This window comes from Apium graveolens, unplaced genomic scaffold (genome assembly GCF_009905375.1).
Source record: "Apium graveolens cultivar Ventura unplaced genomic scaffold, ASM990537v1 ctg8481, whole genome shotgun sequence".
Lineage (NCBI taxonomy): Eukaryota > Viridiplantae > Streptophyta > Magnoliopsida > Apiales > Apiaceae > Apium > Apium graveolens.
Window position 1 is genome coordinate 92,862 of NW_027421215.1, and position 11,171 is coordinate 104,032.

An 11,171-nucleotide genomic window follows, 5' to 3' on the forward strand; every position below is an offset into this window, starting at 1 on the left:
AAACTAATTAAAGGTAAATGAACTATTTTTAATTTCTTATTACATTTTAATAATTTAGGATTTCCTCATTATTGTGAATTATCTTCTTTCCTAATATTAGTGAATACCAAAAGAAAAAGGTATCATCCTCATTGAAGATTAACTCAACATATATAATTTTTCTTCATCACTCCCACATATATGAGCAATCCTCAAACTTACAATTACAACTACTATTTTAATTACACTGCTCTCCGGCAGAATCAACTGCTTAAGCACACTCTCCGCGGATCCTCCTTGCCAGCTGAATGTCCTTTGGCATTATTGTCATCCGCATAGCATGAATTGAACACAAGTTGACATCATGGAATAGGCCTACCAGGTAGGCCTCCGATGCCTCCTGTAGAGCCAGGACTGCATGACTCTGGAAACATAAATCACTCTCTAACAACAAATTCACTATTGCAAATTAGAAATAAATTTGGCACATGCCATGAACAAAGATAAGGTTTCTCTTGGGTAAAGTTATTTGAAAAAATATACTAAAAACTAATTAACCTTAATTCCTTGAGCAATTTCACGTACAAGCCTCTGGAATGGAAGTTTTAATATCAAAAGCTCAGTAGTCTTCTGATACTTACGGATCTCACTACAAGAAATTACTGTATGATTAGCCTTGGGCAACAACCAGGAAATGATGTTTCAATAATAACATGAATTGATAAATATATACCGAAGGGCAACTGTTCCAGGGCGGTATCTATGTGGCTTCGTATAGGCACCAGTTGTTGGAGCACGCATACGAGCAACCTGTGATGGAGAACAAAACACAGAAATGTTAGGAGAAGATATATCAAGTTAGGAGAAGATAGATCATAATGTATTCTATTATAGGCATTTAATAAGATGTAACCTTGTGTGTGAGCTGCTTTTCAGGAACCTTTCCTCCACTAGATACTACAAGAAATTTGCAATCACACAACACCTATGAAACAACGGTTGACAAAAAAAAACTGTTGCCCCAAATTCGTAGATAACTGTGAATTTCCTTTCCTCGAAAAACTGTTGTTGGAGTACATGTAGAACAACAGTTATAGCTGTTTTTTGAAAGACTTGTACCTCTGGCATCCTCTTACCGAGATAGACAACATTTCGGGTTCTGCACTGTTGTCATAAATCTTTCACATAACAATAAAAAACCGTTGTTAATAAGCTAACTTATGGTAGTGTGAGGACTACAGTTTTGGCCTTACGTTGTGTAATTTAGACAAGTGTTTATTATAACCCTTATCTTATTGAACATCAAACAATGGTTTTTACATACCATTATTAAAAGGAAAGCTCACAAACAATGGTATTACTAGTGTTATGTAAATGAGGTTCAAACAACAGGTCTTGTATCTTGTTGTCTGAACACCTTATTTAGATGATTATTTTACACATTGTGACAGTAACCATTGTCTGTTGAGTAATGGTAAAAAAAAAATTTGACTTGCATATATGCAAGTCCCCACAAAACAAATTCAAAAACATTTAACCAAGAAATTTCCAACCATGAATCATTCAACCAACAAACTAACAATCAAAAAATCATGAGCCAAATCAAAAACCAAAAATACTACCTCAAATGGACGAGTTCAACTATTAAACTAAAAGTTTGGCGATAAATAGATAACAAATCAAAGTGTAATCTTTTTATAGTAATACAAAGCTACAAAATGCAACCTCCATTTCATGGAGACCGCATTTTGCAGCTCTTGCATTACTATAAAGAGAGTATACCTGGACACGTATACATTCATCAACAAACTAAATATTTTTACAAATTTACAAGTTCATCTATGAATTGAAAAATATACAAATTAATCACAATGCCATAATACTACAAGTCCAGTGAAGAGCCTCCAGTAATTGGTGTGAGGTAATTATCATCATCATTGCTTGTGCAGAAATCTTAATGATTGATTGTGATGCCTGGATTAACGTCGGCTATTTTCTTAAGTAACTGGGCCATGTTCTCGCGCACCTTCCTCTTTGCTCATCTGCAGCTTGTCCTGGTCTTCCAACAGTTTTTCTTTAGCCAGTTTCTTGAGCTTAACCTCAAGATCTTTAATCATCTTCCTCTTGTACATTTTCAGCAAATGTAATAAACTCTTCTATAATTGGTTTCTATCCCTCTCCCTGAAAATGTAAATAGGATAATGCTGTAGCTGAATGTCTGGATATAAACGTAAACAACCTCAATAAAACAGTTAATGAACCTGAATAGTAAATCATAAAATCCCTTAATAAAATTAGCTCATGCAATTAAGAAAAACAGTATTCAAATTTACAAGCAACATTTTTGCATTAGGGATTTCTTTTGGAAAAAATCTTAAACATATAATAACCAAACACATAACAGAACAAAATCTTGCTTATAAAGAGTGTCTACAATATTTGCTTCCTTGGAGATTAGAAATAATTAATACTAGAATTTTACAGTTAATATTGGTAGGTACATATAAAGCAATGGAGTCCTAATAACTCACAAGTGGTTGTATAAAGCAATTGGTAGGTATATACAAAGTTAGGATGGAAACAATAGTTTAAACTAAGTGGTTTTACATATCTAACTATTATGTTATTAATAGGATTTCTTAAACATGTTCTTCAACCACATATACAAGCCTATTCCTCTAGCATACAACCTGGTTCTAGCAATGTTATGGCGTCACCCGGAGAACGTAGAACTAGATGAAGTAAAAGTTGTGCACTACTGTGCTGCTGTAAGCTCTTTTCTGCAATAAAGTATATCTCGAATAATGAATATAACTAAGCTGTCTGCCCTAAAACTTTGACCTATTTGGTTTAACTTGCAAATATAGGGATCAAAGCCATGGAGGTACACTGGCAAAGAAGCTAACATGGACAGAGAAGACATCAAAATGTTAGTTTCCAAATGGTGGGATATTTACAATGACGAGTCACTAGATTTTAAGGCTGAGAACTCTGCCCAAGAGGAGAGAACTGCTCGAGATCATCTATAATGGCTTCCATCCAAGAACATGCAATTTCTTATATCCCTGCACAATTGACTGCTTAAGGATCTGGATAATGTAGCTAAATCTTGAGTGTGTGTTGGTGAACTCATAATACTAGGATTTTTTAAGACTACTGGCTAGTACTTACGCTAAGATATTTGTTTTTCAACGTGAAGCTTGACAAAGTATATATACCGTCCTCAATAACGTAAACCATGTACAATTATTAGCATTAAAATCAATAAACCCTATATTTTATTCCAATTGATATACAACTACTTTCAATAAGAATAATAAAAAATCTCATCAGTTACAGGACCACAACTTCAGGATATATGCAAGTAGTAAACACATCAAAACTTATTATATCACTAAGAAGTAAGAATGACTTCTCTTCGTATGCTTCTCAAGTACAAACTAAAGACCAGGCATACAAATTCTGCAATTTAAAAACTAATACATAATAGAAAGGCTGGTTCACAAGTTTATAAAGGCAAGGTAATTGTGATAATCATAAATATCTCCTGACACATACTACAGAAAATTAGGAAATTAATACTTTGTCACTAGCTTACTATTACTATTTTGAAATTTTCATAATACTCAACGTGTTAAAATACCTGCAAAAGTACCTAAATCAGTCGATCAATATTCATATTGACATAATAAATACTGAAGGCATTAGTTATGATTCATAAAAGAAAGTAGTTATATGTTCTGATACTCTAAACTTGACTAGCTTAAGGTCATAATTCTTTATATCTGTAATTGCACAACTGCCACCAACTTGTATTAGATGTAATATGAGTAAAGGCAACTCATCGTTTAAGCTACTTTTTCTATAGAGAGATATCCCTAGCATGCTCAAATTATGTGGCAATCATACTCGACACTTGAAACTTCTTCGAAGAAAAGTGAATAAAAAAGGAAATAAACCTAGGGCTCAAAATGGTCTCCACTAGAACCTGACTCAATGTCTTAAGGTTGACAGTCTACAAGTTGTAACAGGACAGAACAACAAAGATAAAGAACAAGCATACCAAGAAGACATACCAGCAGCGTAGCTCCCATTCCTTTATATAGACCAAAGAACCCCTCATCTCTGAATATTGTACGAAGCGTGTGCCCCATACCCTCATAATATTCTTCTTCTTCCCCCATTCCAGACTGATATTTAATTCAATTAATTCAATAACCCTTCCCTACCTAGATTACTTCTTATTTCTCTATCTAGATTACTATCAGCAAATGAGGTGATTAATGAAAATTACTTAATCGATGTGATTTTGAAAAAATCAAGGTAAGAAATCGTAGATGGAAGAGCGGCAGAGAAATTAAGGAGATGAAAGGGAAATTGGAGATGAAGGAAATTGGATAAGAAAGGGAAAGGTAAATTGGGGGAGTTGGGAGCATATAAAAAATTAATTAAAGGAAAGAAGTAGTGTGATTGGGAAAAGAGGGAGGAGATAAAGGGGGCAAATGAAATTTGGAAGAAGGGGGAAATGAAATTTGATGAGAGGGAATGGAAATGAAATGTGAAATTTATCTTGCATATTTAAAATGATTTTTTCATCAATTTTAGTCATATGAAAAAATTAATAAAAAATTTAAAATTTATCTTGCATGTCAGGATTAGAAAAATCCAGTTAATGTACCCCTCCCGACAACGAGACTCGTTCCCGATTGACAAGATTAATTTTTAAAATGATTTTTTCGATGATCCAACCATACGGATGTTAAGATATATCAATTTTAGTCATATGAAAAAATTATTAAAAAATTTGAAGTTCATCTTACATGCCAGGATTAGAAAAAATGCAGTTAATGTACCCCTCCCGACAACGAGACTCGTTCCCGATTGACAAGATTAATTTTTAAAATGATTTTTTTGACGATCCAACCGTACGTATGTTAAGATATATCAATTTTAGTCATATGAAAAAATTATTAAAAATTTTGAAATTCATCTTGCATGTCAGGATTAGAAAAATCCAGTTAATGTACCCCTCCCGACAACGAGACTCATTCCCGATTAACAAGATTAATATTTAAAATGATTTTTTTCGACGATCCAACCGTACGGATGTTAAGATATATCAATTTTAGTCATATGAAAAAATGATTAAAAATTTTGAAATTCATCTTGCATGTCAGGATTAGAAAAATCCAGTTAATGTACCCCTCCCGACAACGAGACTCATTCCCGATTGACAAGATTAATTTTTAAAATGATTTTTCAACGATCCAACCGTACGGATGTTAAGATATATCAATTTTAGTCATATGAAAAAAATATTAAAAAATTTGAAATTCATCTTGCATGTCAGGATTAGAAAAATCCAGTTAATGTACCCCTCCCGACAACGAGACTCGTTCCCGATTGATAAAATTAATATTTAAAATGATTTTTTCGATGATCCAACCGTACGGATGTTAAGATATATCAATTTTAGTCATATGAAAAAATTATTAAAAAATTTGAAATTCATCTTGCATGTCAGGATTAGAAAAATCCAGTTAATGAACCCCTCCCGACAACGAGACTCGTTCCCGATTGACAAAATTAATATTTAAAATGATTTTTTCGACGATCCAACCGTACAGATGTTAAGATATATCAATTTTAGTCATATGAAAAAATTATTAAAAAATTTGAAATTCATCTTGCATGTCAGGATTAGAAAAATCCAGTTAATGTACCCCTCCCGACAACGAGACTCGTTCCCGATTGACAAGATTAATATTTAAAATAATTTTTTTGATGATCCAACCATACGGATGTTAAGATATATCAATTTTAGTCATATGAAAAAATTATTAAAAAATTTGAAATTCATCTTGCATGTCAGGATTAGAAAAATCCATTTAATATACCCCTCCCTACAACGAGACCCGTTCCCGATTGATAAGATTAACATTTAAAATGACTTTTTCGACGATCCAAACCGTACGGATGTTAAGATATATCAATTTTAGTTAAATGAAAAAATGATTATCAATTTTGAAATTCATCTTGCATGTCAGGATTAGAAAAATCCAGTAAAAGTACCACTCCAAACAACGAGACTCGTTCCCGATTTATAAGATTAATTTTTAAAATGATTTTTTCGACAATCCAACCTTACGGATGTTAAAATATATCAATTTTATTTGATTAATATTTTATTTTATTTGATTAATATTTAAAATAATTTAAAACAATTATATAATAATAATAATAAAATACACTCAAAACAAAATTTTTTTTCTCTTCTTATACAAACACATCTCCCATGAAATTCTCTTTGTTTCCCCCCCTTTACCAAATATTTTTTCCCTCCCATCATCTTGGAGTATACTCTAACCCTATTTCTTTTATGTTTCATCTGCCGCCATCTCTAATCTCACACTTACATGCTCTGTCTTTCTCAATTCTCTCTGTTCTCTTCCCTAGAGTTTCATTTCCCTTTCTCACAACTTTTGTCTTAAGACTTTAGATTCAAGGTACGTTGCTTCTTTCCTAATTATTCAACATCACTCTCCGCCAAAGTCACAACATAAGTGAAGGGGCGTGTAAACAGCTGCAGTCCCGCAAGGAGGTCGACAAGGGGCAAAACAGAGACGCACAAAGAGGAGTTGAAGAATTGGTGAAAAAATACAAGGTGGATGGGAGAAAGTAAGCAAAGATTGGTGAAGATGACAAAGGGGATTATGGGTCAAAATGAAAACCCAATAACCCAATTTCAAACCAAGTTTAACAAATTGGAAATTGGGTTTAAGAGGAGCCCAATCTTTAATTCGCTGGAATTAGTAAGTTAATTGAATCCTTTACAATTTTATGTTATATTTTGAGATGGGTTTTTTTTAGAACTGGGTGTATAATAACCTCCGTTTCTCCTCTGGTTGGAGATGTAGCTCTGGATTTCGAAGCTGAGGCTATTTTCAATCAGGATTCATTTAGTGTAAGCTTCTTTTTTCAAACCATTATCTTTATTTTACATGCAATTTGAATTATTGGGTGTGGATCTGAAATGGGCTTTTATTGTTTCTTGCTAATTTAGGGCAAATAAATTTTTTTGTTGGTATGTGGAAATGAGATAAAGATTGATTCTTTGATGACCCATTGTAGTTAGTGTTATTGGGTTTTGTTTGTTTTTCTGTTTAATGCTTTTTAGATAAATCTTGGGTTGCTTACAGGCTCATTTTTTAATTAGTTGAGGCTTTGATGGATGTTCCAGTAGAGCCACTTCTTCGACTTTCTGTTCCTACACTGCGATTACCATTACCATCTGTCAATTTGAGTCCTGCTATTGGCCTTCGAGCCTGAGAAGATGTTAAACACGAGTTCCATATTTGGGATCAAACACACTGCATAGGTTAATGCTGAGGTATTCTTCAATTCTAGTATTATGAAATATTATGTAGCGGGCCTTGTAATTAATATGTGTAAACATACTTTTATTGATAGTTTGAGATCATATTAACTGAAAAAGATTGAAATATTTAATTTTGACCGTGGGGTGTGAATTGACCTGAAAGCTTCTAAAATGCTGATTGATAATAGTGGTTGCATCATCTTTGTTAACCAATGTAGATGTCGAGTTCTATTTTCGTGCATATCACAATTTGTGAGCCTACTCTCGGGCATCTACTACTGCATCAATCAACCCTAGTGGCACAGGTCGTGTATATCATCATTTGACCCCAAGCCTGACAAGTCTGTCATAACGGTAGTCGGTAATACCAATGTTGTAATTGACTAGCATGGTCGGAAACATTACTGATCACACATGCCCACATGGAAAATTATGGAGTAGCAGGGCAGACAGAATATGAGGTCAAAGTTCTCGCCTCCGAGAGGTTCAAAGATAAATTGATCATCTCACTTGCAGCTAATGGCCAGAAAGTAGGAATTGATGTAAACTATGAACATGAGAAGATAACCGGACTGCCTTCTTCCAGTAACTTCAGAATTGGGTCATTGTACTTGTGTGTTCCACTGTATTAGTATCAACATTAATTCTGTTTCTCTATTACCTCGATAGACCAAATAGAGATCAGTCTAATGTAGCACCTACCAGCCCAACTGTCATAGCATATTTACCGGCAACCCCTTTTCGTAGAAGTACATCCGTCGTATATGAACACTCTCATACCAGGTAATTGCTCTGTGAACTCGTGTTATACTTTTCTTGCATTGAATACATGAGCTTTTACATTCAATATATGTTTACATAGAGCAATGTAAATGTTTGCCCAGAAAGTTTAAAAAGTATGACTGTGCATCTATATAGAGCTTCACATCTCATTAATAAAACTCATTAATAAAAACTCGTGTTCCGGTTTAAGATGTGGGATTTTTTTTGTTATATTCTATATGGTGTATAATTTATTTCCTCTGTAGAATATATGGTTACTGGTGAAACTAAAATATTTTTTAATCTTACCAGCGTTACTTGTTGGGGAGCTCCTCGGTGGAAGCAGTGTCTGGTGCAAATGAGACACTGGTTTTGGTCTGGACATGTATAACACAGAAGGCTACTCTATGTGGTCTGCAACTACAAGTATATTGACGAGAATACAAGCTCTAGTGTCAGATTCAAGAGGGAACTCCACAGCATCAAGGTTGAGTTACAAGCCACTAATCCAACAGAAATGGGACTTGATGTTTTTAGCCGAGACGATTAAAATGTGTAACATAATGAGCATGTTTAGAAATAGATTTTAAATTATAGTTTTTATTTTTGTAGAGAAACATTGTATTATAAATTTAATTTCAATAATTGTGAAATAACAATTGAATTATTATAATATCATTTTATTTTAAAATTGATTTATTTTAAATAATAAGATTAGTTTTGTAAACTGTTGTGTGAAACCCATTTAAAAAATGATGAAAACCGTTGTATGTCTCACTACACTTATTTTTTTAAAAAAAAACTGTTGTCTTTTGATATTACTTGCAATGGTTTAAATTTTTTATACCATTGTCTTTTAAATAAAAAAAATTCAAGACAATGGTTTTAACTAGTTAAAAAAAGTTTATAAACTGTTGTTTATGAAAATATCGAATAAGTTAACAATAATGGTTTTTCTACAAAACCATTATTTTTAAGTTAGATAGACAATAGTTGAATAAAAAAACAGTTGTTTAAAAAAGTTTCCAACAACAGTTTGTTTAGAATAACTGTTGTGTGTTCCATGTTAACACAAGCACTCTAACATGTTGATTAATCTCTCTTTTTACATTGGTAAAAACAACCATTATCTCATGTTCAATCACACGAGTGTTGGATAGACAACGGAAAACATACATGTCACACAACGGTAAAAAACAGTTATGTGATTGCAAATTTCTTGTATGTTTACGAGCAGTTTGCTTGGTACGAGCCATCTAAAAATAAAATAAGAATGGTTTTCAATCAATACCTTTGATGAATACTATATCACATACATATAATTAGATAGATCAGAATTCCTGGGAAGAACTTTAAACTGTACTTCATATAGAGGAAAAAAATAAAGAGAAATGGTCACTTAATAAATTACCTAGCTATAATTCTTCTTCAAATATTTTGAGGTTTATTTTCTCTTTATCACTTCCTAGTGGATGTATATAAAAGTTTGAAGAACAAATGGGGAGGGGGAAACTGTTTTTATATATGGGGCAGGGGGATTATGTTTTGATTTAACAGTTACAAGTTGCTAATGATGTGCTTCATAGTTTCTACATGAATTGACGGCTCTTAAGTGTAATTTTGTGAGTTCCCCGCCCTCCATGTGACGGTCTATAATCAATCTTAAAGGTAGGTGCCGATCATAAATCCTACTCAACGTGTTCTTATTGGAGTGTTCAAAAATATTTGGATCGAGGATCTTTATGGATAAAATGGTAATAATTCTAAAATTAATAAAAATCTAAATGATTGTGTGCAAAATATGCAAAGATTTAAAAAGAATATGTTAATTTCTAAAAATAAGAGTAGATTTTTACAAATGGGTTTATTAATAACTAGACTAAATTCACCCGAGTAATCACACTCGACCAATAAATTTTTATTATAAAATCCGGTACAAATTATGTACAAACTTTTTTGGTTATTACATATATCACTGGAATTTAACATCATAAATTGATAATCATTTTTTCATTTAACTAAAATTGATATATCATAAAATTGAATTTAACATTTCATAATTTATGAAAAAGTTGCAAAAATTTCTACTAAAGTCTCATATTTTCTTATAGCTATGCTCAACAAATACATAACTAGAGTTCAAACTCGTGTGTGTTAAACAATAGTTATGCATGTGTTGAATTCATATCATATATAATTTTATATTGGTATTATTAATAAAATTAAAATAAATTAACAATATTTTATAATTTTTTACCCAATATTTTTTGGGGGTGAACTCATAAAGAAAATTGAAAAGTATATAATATTAATTTAACAAAATTTTAGTAATGACTAAGCACACTTCTATAATTAAAGAAATAAACTTTTGGTTTTTTGAAGAAAAAATAAAAATATCATATTATGGCCCTAATTTAATACTGGCGAATGAGAAGGATATCGAAGAAATAAATTACATTTATTTATTAAAAATTTAAGTTATTAGTGGAATAAATGATGTTTAACTCGGGTTATATAAGTAGAATCAAAAAAATTGTAATCTTGTACTTAAGAATTTTGTATTTGATCTTGAACCTATATATTCATATTAGATATTATAGAGGGTGCATGCAACTGTCTTAACTACAAAATTATAAAAAAAAACTCATATAAAATTTGGGTTAACACTATATAACTTAAATTAAAATACAATTACATATATTTACGACAATTAATTTTAAATATTCCATAAAATGTACGTGTAAATTCATATGTAATAAAGTTCTAAATGGTACAAAGACTATAATCTTACTATATGATACGGAGCTTAGCAGTTACATTTGTAAATCAAATCAAACTCATGGAGCTGCAAACAAGTCAAGTTCTTTCGGAACCGAGCCTAGGTTAAGTATTTTTTAAAAAAAATGAAACCAGATGATCAGAGTTTAACGACCGAAAGAATAGTAATGTTCAATATTGATTAATAAACTTTTTCTTATAATGATATAAACATTATCGATCTACACTTGTTTCTTAAATCTATATATATTTATTTTTGACGTCGAGGTTTAAG

At 31.9% G+C, this 11,171-nt stretch overlaps 1 protein-coding gene across 1 annotated transcript; it reads right to left on the reverse strand.

The window, feature by feature from the left end:
• Positions 1-250: 250 nt before the first annotated feature.
• On the reverse strand, positions 251-2,111 carry LOC141705046 (histone H3.3-like). The gene is made up of 5 exons (XM_074508119.1): positions 2,006-2,111; positions 893-936; positions 713-789; positions 538-628; positions 251-403 (listed from the first exon to the last, which is right to left on the reverse strand). The coding sequence occupies exons 1-5, from the start codon at positions 2,109-2,111 to the stop codon at positions 251-253; spliced, it is 471 nt and encodes a 156-aa protein (XP_074364220.1).
• Positions 2,112-11,171: the final 9,060 nt, after the last annotated feature.